Source organism: Leptonotus elevatus, chromosome 13, assembly GCF_054856555.1.
Source record: "Leptonotus elevatus isolate MCC_2025b chromosome 13, RoL_Lele_1.0, whole genome shotgun sequence".
In the NCBI taxonomy this organism is placed as follows: Eukaryota; Metazoa; Chordata; class Actinopteri; order Syngnathiformes; family Syngnathidae; genus Leptonotus; species Leptonotus elevatus.
The window spans coordinates 2,465,658-2,487,770 of NC_141251.1; the positions used below are offsets into that span (position 1 = coordinate 2,465,658).

A 22,113-nucleotide genomic window follows, 5' to 3' on the forward strand; every position below is an offset into this window, starting at 1 on the left:
TCAGGGGCCATAGTTTGACTTTAGCCCCAGGTCCTAGCTAGCTAGCTAGCTAGCTCCAATGGGGCTTGTTTAACTGCTAGCTAGTGGCTAAAGCCAAACTGTGGCAGGGTTTTTACTTTCTGGACCTGCATTTGCCACTTCTGGACATAAGCGCAAGTGAATGTTGTATGTGTGCTTGTACAGGAAAGTGTCGCAGCACGAGGCGGAGACGGCGGGGGCTGTCATGGCCTTCTTCCTGTCCCTGGGCTTGGCGCTGGGGGCCGCCCTCTCTTTCGCCTTCCGTGCCATCATCTAAAATGGCCGCCGCCTCGTATATAAAACAAAGGCCACACCCAAGTAACGCCATCTACTCTTACGCCTTGCGTGCTCGGGAGAACGCCTCTGCTGAGGAAAAGACCAGAGGAACCTCCTCAGCCTCACCGTGGAAACCATATAAGCTAAAAAAGCAAGAAAAAGCGACTGACACCATTGAGTTGACAGGGTTAGCATAGTATATATAGTATAGTAGTTAGTAGCTTTGTATGGAAAGAGCCTCTATTATAACTTATTTGACATTTTTATGGATAAGGCTCCTTTCATCTTTTCACTATTTTTAAGGTTATCATATATTTGTTTGCACCAAAAAAGAAGAAGACTTGTACAAAGAAGTAAGTTAAGAGAAACAAAAATGTATTTGTCAGCCAATGAGAAGAATTTACTATTTTTTATTTTTGTAAAGGTGCAATTTCATGAGAATGTAGTAACAGTCATGAGAATAAACTGGTAATATTCTGAAAAATAAGTTATGTGAGACAAAAAAAATAATAGAAATGTTTAGTCTCAAAAAAATGCAGCTGTGTTGTGAAAAAACAGTATATAGTTTTCAGTTACAATTTTTTTGTAATTTTGTTTGAGATGGACGTCACAAAATTGGACAAAGCAGATGCATTGCTATAAATGTTTTAGCATGAGTGCTAATTCTCATCACTTTTGCAGTTGTATTAAAAAGTAGATACAATATAAGAAGGTTGTTTGACCTAAATTTAGTTTGGGGGGAAAAAATAGGTTTTATGACAACTTTGTTGACGCAATAGGGCTATTTCTTCAGATGTTGAGTTTTAATATTATATAAAAACTCAAATATAAAAAAGCTATACTAAAATACAATATGACTCTTCTTGGAAATTGGTATTACAATATTTTGGGGAGCAGAGAAGATTAACAATTTAAGATAATTTTTTTATCAAATTGACTGAAGATGACTTCTAAGAAGCTTGTAAAGTGACGGGGTCGGGAGGGTGGCGGATCTTGGAAAATGTATAGCTTTTGGTTGTACTTTTTTTTTTTAACTCACCAAAGTCAGATTTGTTCCCCTTTTCAAACTTTATTCTCATAAGGCTATAACCAAAATGCCGTTTAATTTTTCAAAGTGAATCAAATATATTTTAAAGTTTCATTAATCTTTTTCCTCATAAAATGACTTATGAATTACAATTTCATAGTGTATTACACTAATTCTAAAAATGTTATTGTATCTAATTACCAGAAACTTAAAATATATATACTTAAATTGTACAAAAATCTTTTATAGTTTGTTGTAATGACTTGCCAAAATTGTAATGTAAAGCTTATTTTTGTAAAAAGTAAAAAATAGACTTCTCTTAAGACTCCCATCTATATTACAACTTTATTTGATTGACTTTTTTTCCTTTGAAATGTTACGTCTCCATTTGCACGACTTTGTATTGTAACTTCCCTTTCGTTAGCCTTGCTAGCAGGATGCCCAACGAACGAACACTTCGTTGAAAAAATAAGTGTCTGACATGCAATGTACCACTTGGATGTAAAGACATTGCTGCCATCTTCAGTGTTTTGTATATTTAAACAAACTCGCCGAGTTTATTTTTCTACCATTGTTAAAGGCATAGATTTGTATTATTGGCGTGGCTTTTTGTAATAGTACATGGAGCAAACGTTGGCGCCCTCATACGGTCACTCATGGTACCACAGCTAAACTCACTTTAGTCAGGCAGGCACCTCCGCGTAAAAAATAAACAAAAGCTTAAATGGGTCTTATCAATGATTTATTCCCAAGGTAAACACTTTATTCAAAAAATAAATTACCATAAATGTGTTCTTAAAAAGGTGGACAGGCATCACACTTCCGCCTCACTCAGCCAAACATTTTCTGGCGTACTCGTCTAAACACCTGCTTGAACTTCTACAGCAGCAACACGACGACGACGACAATGGAAAGGTAAATTGAGCCAAACGAATTCTTGATTCTCTATAAAACATTCAAAGTTTATTTAAACAGCTAACATGCAGGCTCAATGTGTAACCAAAAAACTGGCGCTTGAGGTGATCAAATGAGGCTACTACCAGCTTAGTGGCTCCTGAGAATCGAAGAAGCGCGACCGTTAAGTCACATTTTGAGTCATTACAGTTTTAACACTATTACAAACCATTGTTGGTGATTATTCAACGTCAAAATAGTCAAGTGGTTTTGTCCAAAATTAAAGAGCGGCAGGGGCTACCGACGAGCACCAACATAGCAGGTTTAGCTAAAGCCTTAATCTTGCTCAATGCTACTCTTAACCGGTTTTAATACGTCAATGTCAAAATTAAGCCTCTATTATATATATTAAAAAACTTTGTTAAAGGATATATGTAAAAAAACAAAGACAAAAAAAAACAAAAAACTTAAATGAGCCTTCTAGTCTGCGTGCTAAAGCTTTGAACTAGTTTTTTTTTAGCAGGCGAGGAGACAAGCGGCAAATTAGCATTTATGCTAATTAATAGTTTCTAATTGTAATAGTTTTAACACATTTTATAATTACTGTTAATGATGGACATTTTAATAGAGAAACCGTTTATTTTGTGTTGCCATGGAAAAATAAAATACCTTTTGAGGAAGAAGCCTTTTTGAGCCAACTAAGCTTAAAGCATGAGGAATTGAGCCAAGAAGGAAATTAAAAACTCAAGAGACAAGCAATTTAGCCAGCTAAAACCTTAAACTTGCTCAATGTCAAAATGTCAGCTAAGGAGCAAATTTAAGTTTCGAATAATTGGTAAAACAAGTGAAGATCATAAAGCCAGAAAACAAAAGTATGGGGGTGGGCTTTTTTAACCTATATGTTAAGAGACATTTTAAGCCTTCAACTTGCTCAATGTCACTTTTAATTGGCTTTATCGTGTCAAAAATGTCAGTCAGGGAGAAAATTAAACGTTTTCTGTGAAGTGCAACGTTGCCAAAGGCAGCATAGTTGAAAATGCTTCTACGGCTCCCTTAGCTCCTCCGAGCGCCACGCAGGATTAGGACTACAAACCACTTCAAAGTGTTTGGCTTCGAAAATCCAAACACGATGGTTGGATGGCTCTTACAGTTTCTATAGATGACAATGCCACAAGGTTACAAACACGTCTTCGCGTATGGAGTGTGAAGACTGCAGCGTCTTAATGCTTGCGTTTGCCCTCCATTTTGTTTCCTGAAGACCTCGTTGGGAGTAGTTGTGCTTTCAAGGCAACGCGTTGGCGTCCATGGTTGAGGATGAAGAAGAAAAATGTTTTTTGGCAAAAGGCCACTGCAAGCTTTGGTGTGTTGATCTACTCGTCACAGTTCTAAGCGCATGAGGAAGAGTGATGATGAAGAGGGAAGTGCATCAGTGCGTCTTTAACTTGGCGTTCTGCTGCTGCTGTGAAGAGGAGGACGATGACGAGCCGCCGCCGCCGCCACTGCCGCCGGAATCGGTCAGGCTGGCTTTGAACGAGTTGACCACAGTCTGCCGCACGTTGTCTTCCATGTAATGTTCACTGAGCGGCTTGAGAACCTGCGGCACGGTAAAAGGACACAAAGTAAGCAACACTGAGGGACAAATAGTGAGATGTGTTCACAGAGCACTACAATCATAAATAAAAATGTTTACATCAAAGAAACCTGTGCCCTACATAATGGCACAAAATATTTTATACTAGGTTTTTTTAAACATACAAATTAGAAAAATTATTATTTTTTGTTAGCTTTTTACCTACATATAAATTACAGTATCCATCTACCGGTACATACTGGACCTGTAGTATATTTTTACCGACATACATTACGAAAATACCTTTTACAATTTTTGTTTATATATTTTTTTCATCTACAGTATTAAATACTTTTTATACTTCTACTACTTACTATACTTTTTAAAATTATGTAGATTTTTTTCTCTTTGTGCCAAAACAAATTTACATAAAAACATTCTCTAATCCATGGGTAAATATACCTCAGGTTTTTAAACATTTACTTTTCTTGCATTTTCAAAAAAAAACATTCTATCTACATAGTGTACAATTCAAACTCCATATTTTTCCTACCTTTTTAAAAACAATTATATACACTATATAAAAATATAAATATATTTAAAAAACAATTTTACCTACATGTATTAAAAAATGCATACACTACTTTTTTTTTCTCCAGATAACATTTTACCTACTACTTTTATTTAGCTATAATTGTGTAAATATTGTCACTGGGTTTGAGGAAAAAAGAAAGAAAATATATATAAGGGGGGGTGTCCTTGAGCATGCACATCATAAAAATAAAAAAAACCCAAAGTATAAAACTGAATGCAACTGATAAGTTGTCCAAAAACACAAGACACTGTAAGAAGAAGACCAATAGCAACCGTGAGATCCTGTCGTGGGCGTGGCCACAGAATCCAACGTGAACAAACGGCTAAAAGTGTGGACGCGACAACGTGCGGTCTTAGCGGCTCTTCCTTTGGCGGTAGTTGTTGTTGGGGGGCGAGAGCGCCGCCGCCGGGCCTGACGCCGGCGCTCCCAACGCCAGAAGAGCGGCGGGCCACGCCACGCCCCTCGTCACGCGCTTGCAAAGTTTGGAAAACACCTGAGAAGCACAGCAGGGAGGAAGAGGAGCAGTTACCCGCCAGGCCCAGGAGAAAGCTCCAAAAGGATCATCAGGAATGAAAGAGGGAAAAAATGGAGGTAACTGGCGGGAGGAAGTGCAAAAAAAAAAAAAAAAAAAAAGAGAGAGAGGAAGGTGAAGGGTCGTCGGCTGTCAAACGTTTGCTTCTCGCACATTAATGCAAATTTCCCATAGTCCATCTATGGGGTTTTGCATTATGTTAGCATTAAGCTAGTTCGCTGTCTCTGGACAAAATTTTTTCGTTTGGTTGACCATTGTCGCCATAGATACGCCCTTAGTTGCTGACTGGAATCGGGAAATCAATGTAAGCAACACTCTTTTCCACATGCATGATGGGATATGAATGAAAACGTTAAGCAAGTCATTTGTGTAAATAACTGACCTGTTCCCACAGCGTCTCAGCCACCAGGTCTATCATGGTTCCCACCTCACGGAACTCGCCCGAGTACTTGACGTACGCCCACGTGCACAGCGACAAGAGCGCCAGGCCCATCAGCAGGTTGGCCAGCGCCGCCAGCGTGCTCAGGCCCACGAAGCCCGTCACGCCCGACACCACGTAGGCGACGAACATGACGGCGAAGAGCGTGGCGGGCGTGCGCGCGGCGTAGAAGATGTTCTTGCCGTCGTTGTGCTTGCAGAAGTTGCCGAAGGACTCGTCCAGCTCGGCCTCCAGCTGGTTCTGGTAGCGCTGGCAGAACTCGTTGCCGCCCATCTTCTTCACCGAGCGGAAATAGCGCACCGAGTGCTCGCGGAATTCGTCGTGGCAGCGCTCCAGGTCGGCGGGGGCGATGTACGGCTTGTCACCGCCGCACACCTGAAATTACACAGCAAAATGGGGTGAGTCCATATTTGGTACTGGGGCTGAGGGTACCGTTTAAGTGTGACCCTTCAAATGTTCATTTTTGAAGCATTTTTTCATTGACGATTTTGTCGACATTGGACTTTGAAGATTTAACCGTAACTAATGAAGTGGCCAACAAGTGGAAAAGCCAAGTTTTTTTAATTTATTTTTTTAACTCATTTGCTCCCAAAAACGTACCATTTTAAATATTGCCATGGTCCTAAAAACGTATTTCCGTTTTTTTATGCTACAGCATACAGAAGGCTTTGATGCAGCCTTTGAACTGAAGATATTAAAGCAATGGCAGTTATTACAAATACGGCCAGCAGGTGGCAGCAGAGTATAAGAGATCAACCACGGGCATGTTGCAAAAAGCGCCTTTCCCCACTGTTTTAAACAGATTTCTGAATAATGATGAAACTTAGCTATATGCTAATGCATTTATAGCAAAAGAACACAATATTCTGCGGGCCTTGCAAAATCGGTCAAAATCCAGTAAAACAGCTGGGAGCAAAGGGGGTTGCTTCAGTGAAAATGGCTGCGAGTGAATGAGTCAAGTACACCAAGTTGTCATTTTCAATCCCTCTGCTGTAACGAAAAATACTGACCTGCTCCATGTTCTTGCTGTACATGTCTTTGGCTCCTGCTACGGCAGTCAGGTTGTTGGCTTCTGCCGTCGCCTGGCAAACGGTAAACAAATCAGACAAACATTGAGATTGGTAATCTTTAAGGAGTAGCATAACAGGTGAGAGGTTAAAAATGCACATCCAACCTGCAACATGGACTTTGGATGAGGCAGCTCTTCACCCTGATAGATCTTTATGTACGCCTAAACGGGTGTGAGATTCACATGATTGCAAAGCCGGGATCTTCTGTTTTGTGGCATCTTTGTGTAAAAGAGGTACCTTGAAATATTCCACAAGGTCTCGACACGTGACTTTGTTGCCGCCGATCTCCTTCACCACCAGCCGTTCGGGGGCCAGGAGCAGAGGCACCAGCCGCGACAGCTCCCGCTTGAAGTCCCCGTCAATGTCTGAAACACAGCAACTGCTGATCCAGCCCGTCCGACGCACGGCACGACGTCTATTTTACCGATTTTTTTTACCTCTTAGCCGGCCATCAAAGTTGGGGTTGGTGGACACCTTGAGGCCCGGGTGGGGCAGCAGGAAGCAGCCGATGTTGGAGAAGCACGAGTGGATGTGCTTGCGCACGTTCTGAAGCTCCTCGTGCTGGTTCTGCTTCACCTGCGGGAGGGGATGGCGTCACGCGCGTCACGTTGTAACCTCCGGGTGGGTCCTATTTTATGCAATGTCCCCTCTCCCCATCCATCAGTCAGCAAAGACTTGCTTGTCTCTGAAAGATGATCCTGGGCAACAACCGTGTCATGTGGGGTATGCAAGTAGAGAAGTAGTGCCAAACCCAGTGAAACTGAACGAGAGCCAATCAGGAAGATTGGCCCGTTGCCAGACACAATTGAGCGACTGCTTTTGTTGCGAGTAAATGAAAAACAGCTAGCCTCGCTTCTTTATGTCTTGCTCGACTACCACAGTTTTGTCTGGGTGCCCCATGCTGCCTCTCACAGGTCACTCTTGGTACTACATCAGACAGCTGGTTTAGGGGAGGAGTCTTGTGGTTGGTGAAGATAATCGTGTGTGGTGTGTTGTGTTGTGTTGGTCAGAGTGCACCACACCCTATAAGAACAGTAGGAACACACTTGCAGATTTGTCCCTTATGTGTGACTGTCTTCCATGTCCTAAAAATTGTTTTAGGTGTATTTTTACGATAAACGTTGAGACGCGCTTCTTTGGACATCACGATATCAGATGAGCCTCACCTGAAGTCGCTTCTCCAGGAAAGCGTTGCCCCCCTCCAGGCCGTAGTCGTGCTCGTAGGGGAAACTCCAATCCCGAATGAGGAACATGAGGGACTAAAGAAGGACGTAAATATCGTTTTAACAAAATAGCGATACCAGGTAGGCTTAGAAAACGATCGCTTATTGTAGTTTTAAATTTGGAGACACTTGAAATGAGGAGGGTGTGAGCACCTGAAAAGGTTTCAAGTAAATCTCTTCCAAGGCGAGGCGGCCATATTCTGTGAAGAGCTGCGCGAGTGGAAAAAGACAAATGAAATCCAACTGTCGTTTGGGAAGATTTCAAGACAACAAAACCAACCTGAAGATGCTGCAGGTCATCTTCCTGAATGTTTTGCGAGAGATTGTACACCTGGGAAAAAATACAACAGGTTTCTGATATAAGAGTGAGTTTTTTATTTTTATTTTTATTTTTTTAAGGATAGACCAAACCTGCACAGAGCTGGTCATTGTGCTGAGGGCAAACACGGTGGCACAATCCTTGATGGTGGACTGGCTATCGAAGGCTCCCTGCGTGTCGACGAGGAGGACGGCCACCTTAAAAATAGCAAAAAACGTGACAAATCCTCTCATATCAAAAGATTACCACACGTACTTTTTGTCACGCGACACTACCTGGCTGCCGTCCGGCTTGTCCACCACAAAGACGTCGTTCCAAACTTGAATCCCCGTGGTCTCCCTCTCGCAGCCTCCTCTCCAGCTGAAGCCAGTCAGCGGATCGTCATCGCCGCCGATCCACTGCTTATTTTGCTGTTGATGCGCGCAAGCAATGAGAGGCGAAAAGGTGAGCAAATATTATGGAAAACTTTATGACACGTATTGGCCATGAAGTATGTTTACACAAGCGCCCAGAGCAAATAAGTGATTTACAAGTTACAACCACTAGGGCTGCCTTACCAAGAAAAAAACTGTTGGAATTAGAATGACAGAAATGAACTTAAAGAAAAAGAGAAAAAAAAAAAAAGGAAAAAAAAGAAAAGAAAAAGAATGACAGAAATGCACTTCTGGCCATATATTCAAATGATTTAAAAAAAACGGATAAATAATGGGAACTCTTCCTTCCCATGAAGAATCTGGAAAAACGTTTTGTTTTGCACTTGAAGACTCGTGTCCGCTTAGCTGTGAGAATTTCACATTCCAAATCATGCGTTTCGAGCGGGTGTGAAAGACCACATGGCTGTAAGGTGATCCCCAGCTCGCCATGCTCGCGCTGTATCACGTTCTGTCGTTTATGTCAACAAACATCAAAGCGTCGTTTGACGAGCACGTTTGGTCAAAGTAGGAGCGCGTCCCACCTGATTGTATATGTAGCGCAGCATGAAGTCCAGCAGGAAGGACTTGCCCTTGCGGAAGGCGCCGGCCACCGACACCACCACCACATTGAGGTCCCGCACGTGCTCCTGCAGCAGGATCTTCTCCAGCGCGGCGGCGTCCAGCTCGAAGCTGTGCTCGTCCTCGTTGGCCAGCAGGATCTGCACCGGCCGGGCCTTTTCGTCCTCCTTGCCCTGGCCAGAGCGGAACATTTTGAACAGCAAGGTCTCGCCGACACAATCAAGTAACGTGCATGTCGACGCCTAACCTGTGATTCCTGGATGCCGTCATCGGGTGACGGGGCGAGGCCGGCCCCCGTGGCCCAGTCGGAGTTCATCTTCCCCGGAAGCAAGTCATCATCCGGGTCCAGGTCCTCGGGTCTGGCTAGAGCGGGCCTGTGACTGCGTCGAACGACGGGGACATCTTGGACACCGCTCGAGCCTTTTCCAGAAAAAAAAGCAAAGAAAAGAAAAAGTGAGGTTATCTCTGCCCCATTTGGGCCACGCAGCATGTATGACGAACTTTCACTGCATTCCAGTCTTATTTCACTGTGCAGGGATCTAGGTCACGCAGAAATAGCCGTGCACTGAAAATCACATAGGACACTAGACCAAAAAGTACAAGGACAATGTCTACAGCAAAGATGGGCAAAATAAATGATGGAAGGGGGCCACAATTTTTCCTCAACGCTACTGGGGGGGGGGGGGGGGGCATTTAGGAACACTCACTTCCTAACAAGGCTTATGATGAAAAATGTCATTTTAAACATTGGCAAAATATGCGCTGGCCTGAGAATAAAGAAAATCAGAGTAGAATTTACACCCATTGAAATGGAGCTGACAAAATTAAATCGATTATCAAATTAAGGACCGCAGCATGTGCTCGTCAAACGATTCATTCGATTACTCATTCAAATGTGCTTCGCCTCATACAAATAAGGGTTCGAGTGCCCCATCCACTCACCGCAGCTGCAGGCAGTAGCGCTCATCCCCGCTTTGTAAATAATTCAAACCCTTCACTGAAAAGCCTCGTCCCGCCGCGTAATGCTTCCATCTCCCCGCTTGTAATTGTTCATTATTGAAGAGAAGCCCGAGCCTGTGTTATGCTATGCTAATTCCTGACAACTCTAGCTTGTGCGCGTCCACCTCGGGAGGGCAAACTAAAATTAGCCACCTTGCTCCTTATCGTTTGCTGAGCAGATGTTAACTGGCCCGCTTTTCCAAGCGCGCACACACACACACACAAAAAAAAAAAAAAAAAAGGTCAGCGCTTCATGATGAGGACGAGTTTTTCCTGTCTCGCATCACTTTCTTTAACCATATCGGGCGAGAAAAGAGAATCAACGTGAGCTTCTTAATCCCCTGCACCGGGTCCCTGGACTCCTAATATGGGGAATTGCTCACTCGAAAAGGCGAGTGATGGGGCCAAAGCAAACTATCAACTAATGACCTACTGGTTAGGACACGCTCACCCTTGCCATTTGTAATCTCTCATGTGGAAAAAAAGGGGCAAAAGTTGTTTGCATAAAGCCGTCTTGCAACACTGAGGATTTCTGACAAGGCTTTCTAACCTACTTCAGTTATAATGTGACATGCACTAAGCGCTTTAAAAGCTACAAGAAAGTCAAGACAAGTGCCAATAAAGCTCCCTTTCCACTGCCCGCAAAATAATTGTCCTACCGTTTACCATGTCGCCGTTAAATACGGAATATGATCAAATCAAATGAAAAATAGGTTCAGCGCCGTTCAACCTTCTTTGTCGTCAAATGACTTGAGTTATTTGATGAATTGCTGCAGCAACATTTCACCTTCGATGATCTCCAAATAAAAAGGCAAATGCAAGATAATTGGCAGATCTGGTGCGACAGTACATCATAATAAGAGGCTTTAAAAAAAAATGATGCAGGGCTTCAGAAAAAACTAATTGGACTAACAAAGACTGACAGTCTGACACAAGAACCCAACAAGGCTTTACTTTCCTCAGCGGGACTAATGATAGTGCATACTTGCAGATGAGTGGTTGGGAAAACAGAGGCGCTTGTGTGCACAGTTAAATACCAACATTCCACGAATTTAATCCCACTTTGCACTAAAAACCTGTTTAAGCATATATAGAGGTTTTGTATGCACACATTTTTTGAACGTCAACTGCTTTTCATGAGAATGCGGGAGCTTGGTGTTTAGCGTTAATGGCTTGCACTAACCTTCTTCCTGTTTACATCCTGATGCCCACCGCTGACCAAAGAAGAGAAGACAGCAGCGTCACCGTCACATGCTTTATCGACCGTGACCCCATTTTCGTCCGCTTAGCTTTGAAAACAAACCGAGCCGATATCTAGTGTACAAGCTGATTCGAACCACAGAAAGTGACCTATTAGGAATGTGAAAGCATTCTTAAAAAAATAAAAAAAAAATAACGAATCAATCTTTTTTAGGGCGAATACACCACCAACTCTCCAACAAAACATCCACCTATCCCAGGGCCTCTCTGGATGTGAGCGGGGCAAACGTCCAATTGTTGAGAGATCAAGAGGACAAAGTGCACAATAAGAGCAGCAAGGTTGTATTAAAGTAGACATAGCTACATGCAAGATAACGGATTTACCCGGCTGTACAAGTGTTTTTTTTTTTTTTTTAAAGATTATTATTTCATAAAGCCAGCCAACAAAACGTACATATGTTTAGTTTCTCAACAAATTTAAACATGAAGTAGTGATTTTCTTTAACGGGCCATATAAAAACGATGCCAGATCTGTTTCCGTGGCCTTTTGAATTTAAAACGTGGTTTCAAGCGACCGTAAGAAAAGCTATGGACAAATAAACACTAATCTATGGGAAGCGCTTAAAGCTACTATGACAAAAGCTTTGGGACAAAAATAAAACAACATACTAATCCATTGTTAGACAGCGTAGTCCACTGATTCCCCAAGCAAGACCATTAGGTGTGCCATGGCAAATGATCCACTTTTGCTGGACCAAAACCCACCACTTCAATGCATTCTGTCCATGCCAGTGATGTACAATTAATATTATTCAATAACATGGCGGAAAGAAGAAAAAACCTGTACCAAAAAAAAATAATTTTTTGTGACGAATGCTTTGTCGTGAAATTTCACTAATGAAAAATGATGCACTTTGGCTCAGTACAAAAAGCGATAATGACAGTGAGCACCAGGCAGCAAAACATTATTAGCCTCATTACATGGATGCTCAGCGAGCGGACTAATATTAGGCCGTGTAAAAATATCCGGATTATTAGCGGAACGACGGGATTGACCCAGAGTGTGTGTGTATGTTGTTTTCAGCACGAAATCCTTCGCTACTTGAACGCCGCTTATGAAGCCCTGCGGCGGGTCTGGTGCACGAGGATCGAGTCGGTCGCCTGGTTCGTGTCCAGGTGAAAGTGGCAGAGACGCGCGAAAAAGGGGGACAGGTGTCCCGGCGTGAGACGCTTGGGTGTCCGGCTCCGACTCGTATTACAGTGCTTTCACTTGAGGGCGGCTTTGGTGCCAAGGTGGGAATACTATACACCGTGTCGCGGTGGTGGTTCGTTGTTCCCCGCTGTTAAGCGAGCGGTTTGTTTTTGTCGTGACGAAACAAACAAGCCCAAACGTGGACGCCGCGCGCCTTCCGAGGCTAACAGCCAAGCGAGCTAAGGGACAAAAGACAAAACCGAACGAACCGCCGATCGTGTTTCCGACCACTCGTTGGCCGGCCCGCACGCAGCGGCCACGTCCGCGGAGAAAGAGAAGCCGCTTACCTTGCTTATTAGCTCGTGTGTTTTTGCAGTTGGGCTCAAAGTGAGCTCTGCTCCTCAGCCCGCTCACCTCCGCCATCTTGGGTCTGAGCTAGCAGCCGCGCTGACGTCACAGCACACTGCTGTCCGCCGCTTGTTTCCATGCTTAAATGTTAATCCACGACTCGAGAGTTTTTCGCTCTAAAAATTCTCACCCCCTGACAGCCACGAGAGCGTTCACTTTAAAGGTTACGAAAGGTGACAGATGTCAATTTAAAAAAAAAAAAAAAATACGTGGCTTTAGCGTGAACACGTTCCTTAATGTGTCAGGAAGTGGGCAGACTCGCAAGAAAGCCTCCGCTTCAGCAACCTCATTTTACCAATTAAAACAAAAATTATTTATCATTCTTAATTTTGGGTGCACCATGTTGCGTCTTAAAAAACGATTGAAAATTCTGTGACAGCCTGAGGATTTTCCCCTAGTGGTTAGCACATGTGCCTACAGTTCTGAGGTTTGAGGCTGAGAAAATAATTTTTAAACGTAGTTTAGAATATCAAATAAAATTCTCGAGGGGGTAAACTGGTGCTCCAAAAAGTTCTGACCGGGCTATAACACCCCCTAGTGTCAGTGTAGTGTAGTGTCTGTCATACCCCCACCCATACCCTCCCAGACTAGCATGTTATTCTCTATATGTTTTCGTTTGTGATCATGTGTCATCAGGAAACTGTCGGTCATCCAACCCCCCTTCGCCCTCTGGTCAGTGGACGACCTGCTGTGAAAATGTTCATGCACTACAGAAAATTAATAGAATGATAAGCCACGTTGTGATTTCGTTATTTAAATATTCACACATGAATGCCAGTCATAGTAAATATATATTTTTTAATGTTTCTATTGCAGGGTAATCTTTCACACAGGAGGACCACATTGAAAACTTCCACATTTCACAGGTAAGCCACTCAGTCATCATTTGCTGTTGACATGCATAGCAAGTCGATTTTGTGTGTGTCTATACAAATTTTCCATAGATTCGAGTCAGGGTTCACCAACCTCGAGGTCCAGAGTCCTGCAGGTTTTAGATGTTTCCGCCTACCAACACACCTGGTACTAAAGATCAGGATTGTTATCAGGCATGCTGATGAGCTGATTGTATGGATCAGGTGTGCTAGTGGGCGGAGACATCTAAAACTTGCAGGACTCCAGACCTCGAGGACCGGAATTGGTGAACCCTGCGGGGCCACTAGACTTTAGTTTCTTCTTCCATTTGGCCAAAATTACTGCTTTAATTGATTCTATCTTTTCAATCCACAATTTCCTGCAGTTAGTCATTTCCCCTCTAGCCTAATTGTGTGTGATACAAATCATGGAGGAAATTCTTCAGATAGACGGTCTGGTGTTTAGTACTCTGTTCACGAGCATGTTGAATGTGGCATAAACAAAATAAGTTGGATTTTTTTTTTACGTCCTTGAGGAAAACCATCAACCGGAAATTTAACTTGACACAACGTTGAAAAGGGTTAGCCGCGGAGTACAGTATGAGCAATGCGATTCAATATTTATTTATATCACACGAATTTAAACAAAAGTAGCAAAAATGCTATTAGATGACAGCATCGCATGTCTGGCGTCTTCAATTAACAATGACTGTTTTTAAGTCAAAATGTTTTACAGTGATTAAGTTTTTATATTTGTGTGGAAATTGGCAACATTAAAATTATACTTCTGCCACTTTTTGTAAAGTTAAAGCTTTTATGATCGTGACACTGAGATGCAAATAAATCACTTTTACATACACTCTGCTTTTACAAAGAGACAGGCCCACTGTAAAGTTAAGACCTACATTTAACCTGCATTCTATGAGGCTAAATGCTAAAGCAAAGCAATCAATAAAACGTACTCGTCACCTCTATTGATGAAGTGACTTGGAGTGTTTGCCCAGCTGTGTTTACTGACATGCTGGAAAGACAATCTGCTCGAAGCAGAAATAGGAGGACAGCGTGTCTTGGAGGACTTGTAATCCTTTGACAAGTTCCTCTCGGCTGGCGAGGGCCAACCGCCGCGACGGGGAGGAACCAAACATAGGAAGGGGAGGCGGCTATCTGTCCCTGATAAGTCGCATGCCAAACCGGGTGCTTTTGCTGAGGTTCCTTTCCTCTGGAGCGCTCGTGCGATACCATTTTATGAGCTTCTGGTAACAAATTGTCTCATCAACACTATTGCTCACACATAAGTCAAAAAGTTAACCACTGAGCCAATTTGAACTGTTTTGCAAACTAAACTTGAATGCAAATTCCCCTCCTGATGTGTGATAGCTCCACAATGGTGTGTGCGTTTCATAAACACGTTTTCTAGTCTACAGAAGGTAAACAGATACAACATTGTGGAGCAATCACACGTCAGAGTCTGAGTCTACTTAACAGAACATGAACACAGACACACAACATTGTATGTGTTATATATCATATATATTTTTATGCTCTGTAGACTACACTGTAGATTCTGCTCTTGCATGTCATTTCTCCACAATGTTGCGTCACTTAGACCGTGACATTTGTCCGCTCCACAATAATGTGTGTGTTAATGTTTTAGACTTCAACTCCAACATTTGATTGCTCTGGTTTTGTCTATGTTTACGTTGTGAATACTAGACTTAGACTTGCCTTAGGTTCTGACTCTGTGCTGCCACAATGTTGTGTTTCAGCCACGTTTATATTCTGCCACATTTAGTTACGCCCAGTTTGGCTTCACTTCTTGAACTCCACTTTCACTTGACAAATGTTGTAATGCACACACACACACACGCACACGCACACACACACACACAGAGGTTTGTTGTACTATCTTTGTGGGGCCATCTCATTGACATAATGTATTTTCTAGCCCCTTCCCCTTACACCAACCATCAAAAATGACTGCCTACCCCTATTCCTTACCCTAACCTCAACCACAACCCAATTCAAACCTAAACTCTAAAACCAAGTATTGACCCTCAAAAAGAGGTCTAAACTTGTGGGGCCCAACATAATGGCCCCACATGGACGGATGGGCCCCACAACTCTGTGAAGTCCCAGAATGTTGGCCCCACTATGTAACAAAAACAAGACCACACACACACACGCATACAAATCAACATGGCGTATTGACTTAGCAAAGAGGAGGAAGACAAGGACAAGTGGTGGACAAACACAGATAACGAGTTGAAAGCCGCACATCCTGAAATAACCTCGCGCCACTCGTTTAGAGACTTGGCCGCGATGGTGCGATAGTCGGGACCAGGTGACCGGGACATCCCCCGCATAGCTGTCTCCATCCAGGGATTACAATTGACATTTAGAAACACATGTTCAAGTTTACATTTCAAGATGAACATGGCACCATCTTGTGCCACTCCAGAAGGAGACTTCATCATTTCGACTTGAATTTAGATCCTGATGTGTGATCGCTTGCTCCACAATGTGGTGTGTGTCCATATTTTGACCTGTTTTAAGTTAATGCTAAGTTACTTTATTTTATTGTTTTATGTTTGACTCTGGTTGGCTTCTTTTTACAGTGGCCCAGTACGACTGCCATTCATAATTAAAGTGAGGTTGTTTTGTTTGCTAAATATCATAAATATTTTTGCATTGACAGTCCCTATCAAGATTGTTAAAATGTTTTTAAAAACACTGTCTGTACAGTTGATTCAGGTTTTGTAACAACAGTTTGACTCCTAAGCCATTTTTTTTTAATACAAGATTTCCTATTGAAAAATTTTTTTGTAAAGACAGAATTCTGCAGGACATCATGCCGCCCTATTTACCTTTTTCACATGTTGTATATTACCCAAAGCAATATTTTTCTAGGCATCGTTGCCCGTAATAGAAAAATGGCCAATTTAGGCTTAAAAAAAAACACAAAACAAAAATCCAAAGCTTCACTTTATTTTGAATCACTGTGAAATAGTGATTGGAGAACTCTCTCTAGTGGCCAAAGACTTGAATGCATTTAAAGTATTTTTTCAATGCTACCACATGGTGGCAGCACAGACTAGGATTAGCAAAATAAGTACTACTGTATTTATGGTCGTGGATATGCTGTGCTGCACAACGTCACATCTAAGTGAGCATACTTGGAGCAATGTGTGCCTTTTGTATCATTTGCTGTACTTTAATATGACCCCCCCCCCCCCACACACACACACACACACATACACACACACACACACACACACACACACTCAGGTTACAATGGATTACAGAAGTGATACGCTCAAAGCATTAAAGTAAGTAAGGTATTCCCTCGTAAAAAAAAAAAAAAGAAGCTCTATTTATTTTGTTTGTATCAAAAATATGAATACTTTACTTTACTCTGCGGTAACCATTCGCTCCGCTTTAAGCTTGACATACTGCTCTGTACTTGGCAAAAGGCGGGTTCCACTCTGCACTGTAATTATCCTAAAACAATAGCAGTAAGAGTTGTCCAGGCAGCGCTTGTCTTTTTGTCCGTTAGTAATCCAGGCTCAGAGCCCCCAGCAGGACCCCCATGCCTTGGGGGGCTCCCGAGCAGCCAGAAAAGAGATTCCGAGGTCGGGTTAGCTCGCGCGACGGCGGTCTGCGGGAGGTCTCATCACTCTCTCCACACTTTTGCTGTCAGCGCTTTTTGTCTGCGGTGACATAGCTGAGTGGCAAGGCGCGCACTCCCAGGTAACTGCTGGCACAGGATGAAAATTGAGAACCATGTGAACCCAGCAACTGCACAACACTCCAATAGTTGATTAGCGCAGATATACGTTGCTAACCAAAACAGCAGTACCTACACATGGACATGTACAGTCTTGTAATGTTTTGTGTTTTATGTTCATTTCCTGTAGACTTGAATTTTGACTTATGGTCATGCCATGGTGTTGTGTCCCTCCATGTTTGAAACCCATGTGATCCTCCCCACAACGTTGTGGGCATCCAAGTTTGAGACATACGCCTCATTTAGGCCTTATTTCTTGTCGTCTTTCCCCCCCCCAAAAAAAAATGTAACTCTATTTTTGACCATATTGACTGGCTGTGTTGGAATATAAAGTATTTAAAATTATGTTAACCAAAGTTAGATATTCACAATAATGTAAATAAAAACTCACTATTCAATTAATGTTTAGTGTGTCGCTTAATTTTGTATTTTCATAATGAAAATACTATTTAGGAAAATATAGATAACACATAAAAGTCAAGTATGAATTAGCTATTGAACCCCCGCCCCCTCAACCCCACCTTAACCCGTTTGTGTCAGTTCCAGATTCCGGATCAATACATAGAAAATGCCATCGAAATATATATTAAAAAAATATTTTGATTGATTGATTGATCCATCTGAGGAATATAAGGAAATCTGGTTTCATCCTGTTTTTGTACTGGTTCTTGTTAGATTGTGCAGGTGTTTCCTAAATGTTTTTTTTCCCCTTTTTGGTAGTCTATGTTGATTTTTCTTGGTTTCACACAGCTGAACTAACTCACTAAGTGAGAGTGTTGCATTTTGTCGCCGGCATCCTGCTGGGATTTTTAAATCTTGTTTTTGTCTTTGCGCTGTAATTAGCCACACTTTTGAATCCCACCTCAACATTTAAATCACTTTTTACTTTGCTGTTTCTTCACAAACACGCAATATTGTGTACCTCCTACTCAATCCAGCTCTCGTGTTCTGTATAGCAACACTTTCACTCGTCATATGTTCGTGTTATTGTCCATATAGAGGCAGTTCTTAACAAGGCCGCAACCTTCTGTTTCGGCTTTGGCCAGCGAGTCCACCGTTGCCGTGGCGATCGCCGTCCATCACTTTAGGGTGGATAGCTTGTGAATGAGTGGCGAAAACGAAGGGGCGTGTTTGTTTGCAAGTTGAGGTCAAAGATGAAAAATCACTCAACCTCCAGAAGAGCTGACAACATCTTTCAACAAAGTCCTCAGACTGGACTAGTTGGTAGTTTGTCTGTAGTTTGTGTATTTAATTTAATGCACTAATTACATTCAAAGATATTGCCGTTGTCCAATGAAAAGCATGCATCTCCTTCCAAGTTATGATTTTGAAATGAAAACAAACAAACAAACAAAACATAAATTTGTACATACACGACAACAATGTCATGATTTGACTAAAAGATTTTAGCCGAGTGAGTGAACATTACATTTTGAAATGTGTATCGTAAACTTGCCATGAGTTAAAATTCACCACAAATGTGAACTGAACATTTTTAACAGAAAATGATCGAGAGCCTTGCGTAGTTTATTTCATCACTCTTAAATATTTTTTGTAAAATACATTTTCATATTGTAGTTCATTTTTATGTAGGTTTTTCTAATTTGAACAATTTTGAATTTTAATGTAAAGTTTTTCACATTTTTAAAAATATTTTTAATCTTAATAAACAATCAAAATCCCCCAAATTTTACATTTTAATTTTCACATTTGAAGTCATTATTAAATATAATGCACATTTTCAAATTCATATTTAATTTTAAGTGAACAAGTTTCACACTTTTTATTTTTTAGTAATTGTAATTTTTAATTGTGCAGTTATGTTTTAATTTTTTGTTTTTAAGACATTTTTTTCCTAATAATTTAGATATATTTTGAAATGTAATTTTAATGTAATATTTTTTTGTATTCTTGGTTGTTTTTTTTCGCTCATTCAAGATATTGTTCTATTTTCTTTTCCCCTAATAGTTTGCTCTTGTATTTAGCATTCCAGAGCTGCTAAACCGCCATTCATTTCAACCATAACTGCTCTGCAGGTGAATGTGTCAATAAAGTTTGATTGACTTAAAAAACTGGTGACTTTGCATAATACCATATACTTCTTTTTGCACAATTTTCTTGATGTACACTGTGTGTGTATCGTATTGGTTTCTAACGTGAGCGTCTCCAGCGTTTCTTTCGGCTTCCCTTTTTTGTGCGCCATCAAAGGGGCCTGAGCAAAGAGACATGAGCCTTAATTGTTGTGCTTTATCAAGCGGATAAAGGCGGGACGGGCATCAATTGAGCACGCCTTTATTGTGCTACAAAGTGTGACAGACTGACGGGGAGGTAATTGGCAGGGGGCGGGGGTGTCGTAGATGACGGCGGGAGTGGACCCAAAGCAGGCTAAACGGGAACAGTCCAAGTATTTAGCGCAAAAAAAACAGTCGCCATTCGAAGGGCAGGGAATCACTTTTCATCTTTAGCCAATACGGTAGAATATTTTTTTAAAATAGTGGCTGTCATGTTGTGTCCACAATGTTGTGTGCATCCTTGTATTAAATCTACTGAGCGTAGAATATTCCATTTTGAATCGCTACTGCCACCTGCTGATGAAAAATGAAACTTCACATACCGTTCTTCACATATACACCACGCACATTACGTCACAGCCGCAGACAGGGCGCGGGAAATTCTAACCCGATTCCAGTCTGAAAACTATTGGCCAGAGGCTTGCAGGAGTACCCATTGTGAACAGCTAAGCTGTTCATCTACTAATTAGAAGGCATTTCAGTCGTAAATGGTTAAATAAAAAGATTACTGTATTTTTGGGGGGGAAAAGTTCCATATTGCAGCTTTAAATTTTGACGAGGATAAGCAGTTCAGAAAATGGATGGATGGATTATAAATCCACAAGGTTGTGTGTTTCGATGCTAAATGTTCTGAAGATTAGATTTAGACTTCTTTAACATGATTTACCCACAGTGTTGTGTGTGTTCATGTTTATGTTCTATCGCATAGACTTTACCAAGACTTTGTTTGACATGTACTCGCTCCACAATGTTGTGTTTAATTTAGACTCGAACGTGATTGCACCACAATGTTGTGTGTGTGTGTGTCTTTGTTTATATTCTGTAGATTAGATTTAGACATAAACTCCAAAATCCACAATGTTGCGTGCCTCTATTTCTTAGACTTTGACCGATTTTTATATTCTGTTGATTAAACTTGAACTTCTACTTCTACGCTTCTATGTGATCGCTCCACAATGTTGTGTCTATTTAAAAAAAAAATGTTCTTTAGACTTAGACTGTGACATGATCTCTCCCCAATGTTGTGTGCCTCTGGTGTTTGAGACCTCTGAAATTGGATTGTTCCACAATGTTGTGTTTTAATGTTTTGTAGAATAGAGTAAAACTAAGACTGACATTACATTCCGGAGCATTTGTTGTTTTGCTGCGTAATAGCCCTTTTTATTTTATTTAATTTGAAGTCCACATTCACTTGACATAAACTGTAATATACTGGTACTATTGTTTATTATTATTCCAAAAATGGACTAAGCACCTCCTCCCATCTGCAGTTGAGTAAATAAATGGGTACAATTTGCGGAAATATGGTGGCTAACTTTTCTTTAGTGTCTGCAAATACGGCAATTAGCATTTTAAGAGTTCTGTAGGATTTAAATGTTTGCCGAGTTGGATATTCGCAGCGCGGCGCAGCTTGCTAATGTCGGCGGCTAATGTTGGCCGCCATCCATTACCTCTGAACTGATGGCTCCGCTTCTGATTATGCTGCAGCCATGTGACGGCCATTAGAGCATCATTTCCAATCTGTGCTCGACACAGCACTTTTAATTAGCGCGTTTAGCTTTGATCAAGACTGTAAGCGCGAGGGGGGAATATCTACTTTGCTCTGTGCTAACTGGAGGTTTGTTTGGTTCCAGAGGTGGCAAGTGGACTCACTATACATTAGTAAAAGTACAGATACAGTACTTGTGTTAAAAAGACTGCTAAAAGTAGAAGTACTGATACAACTCGTTTGCAAACAAAACTACTCAAAGTCTAGATACCTGAAAAATCAACTCCAGTTTAGTCTTAGTAATTTCCCGCCACTGTTTGTCTCGTACGGCCATTCCCATCGCTGACTGTGCTGGCTGACATGAATATATGAGAGTTTTTATGTTTTCAGTCAAAAGGCAGAGTTAAGTGGGTCTTGTTGTGTGCCAGTGAGCAGGGTGTAAGAGGGTGGCGGCAGCGGGGGCGGATGAAGGCAAGGACCCCCACCCCCACCCCCCCAACCCCCACCACCTCCGCACCCCCCCGCGTAGCACCATGCCTAATCGGCCCTTTCTCGCCAGGGTCAAGACTTTCTGTCTGGGTCCGCGGTGCTCCCTGCCACCGAGGGCCGGCCCATTCAGGCGCACAATGTCCCTGTCAGTCCCGACAACACTTCCTGCCTCCGCTGGCTCCAGCCCTCGCAGGGATACACAATATTTCACGGCTCCCAACAATGGCCTGTCTGCCCGCACCCACCATATGGTTACTATGGGCCCGCAATATTGACACACATCACTAATTATTCAAAGAGGCCGCAGCGGCAAGTCGGGGTGTTTCCCGCCCTTGCAGCTCGGATATGCGGACGCTAGTGTGGGATTACGCTTGGATGGATTTCCGTTGACTCGAAAAAAGACTGATATGATGCATATTTGAAGGGTCTTTGTGTAGCCTTAAGAACACGTGGGC

The 22,113-nt window shown here is 42.0% G+C and overlaps 2 protein-coding genes and 1 long non-coding RNA gene across 10 annotated transcripts in view; 2 read left to right on the forward strand and 1 right to left on the reverse strand.

The window, feature by feature from the left end:
- The window catches only part of LOC147163457 (equilibrative nucleoside transporter 1-like), a 31,652-nt gene extending 29,602 nt beyond the window's left edge, over positions 1–2,050 (forward strand). For all 4 annotated transcript variants that reach the window (XM_086092994.1, XM_086092993.1, XM_086092992.1 and 1 more), the window contains one exon: positions 184–2,050. In XM_086092994.1, the coding sequence (XP_085949120.1) occupies positions 184–295 (112 nt within the window). In that variant the 3' untranslated portion in view covers positions 296–2,050. The remainder of the gene's footprint in view (positions 1–183) is intronic.
- LOC147163458 (atlastin-2-like) lies at positions 2,047–12,842 on the reverse strand. 2 transcript variants are annotated; one of them, XM_086092990.1, is made up of 14 exons: positions 12,694–12,842; positions 9,203–9,375; positions 8,919–9,128; positions 8,239–8,373; positions 8,056–8,160; positions 7,925–7,975; positions 7,798–7,854; positions 7,588–7,680; positions 6,859–6,997; positions 6,659–6,786; positions 6,526–6,582; positions 6,362–6,433; positions 5,295–5,726; positions 2,047–3,809 (listed from the first exon to the last, which is right to left on the reverse strand). In XM_086092990.1, the coding sequence occupies exons 1-14, from the start codon at positions 12,767–12,769 to the stop codon at positions 3,642–3,644; spliced, it is 1,896 nt and encodes a 631-aa protein (XP_085949116.1). In that variant the 5' UTR covers positions 12,770–12,842; the 3' UTR covers positions 2,047–3,641. The 2 variants fall into 2 exon arrangements, with proteins under 2 accessions (XP_085949116.1, XP_085949117.1); XM_086092991.1 differs by having other exon boundaries at positions 3,661–4,873.
- LOC147163459 (uncharacterized) overlaps positions 8,688–22,113 on the forward strand; it is a 73,408-nt gene continuing 59,982 nt past the window's right edge. For 3 of the 4 annotated variants that reach the window (XR_015096876.1, XR_015096877.1, XR_015096878.1), the window contains exons 1-2: positions 12,118–12,447; positions 13,571–13,620. This is a non-coding gene — a long non-coding RNA (uncharacterized LOC147163459). Of the gene's footprint in view, positions 9,409–11,368; positions 11,494–12,117; positions 12,448–13,570; positions 13,621–22,113 lie in introns of those variants that run through there. The other variant, XR_015096879.1, reaches the window with a different exon arrangement.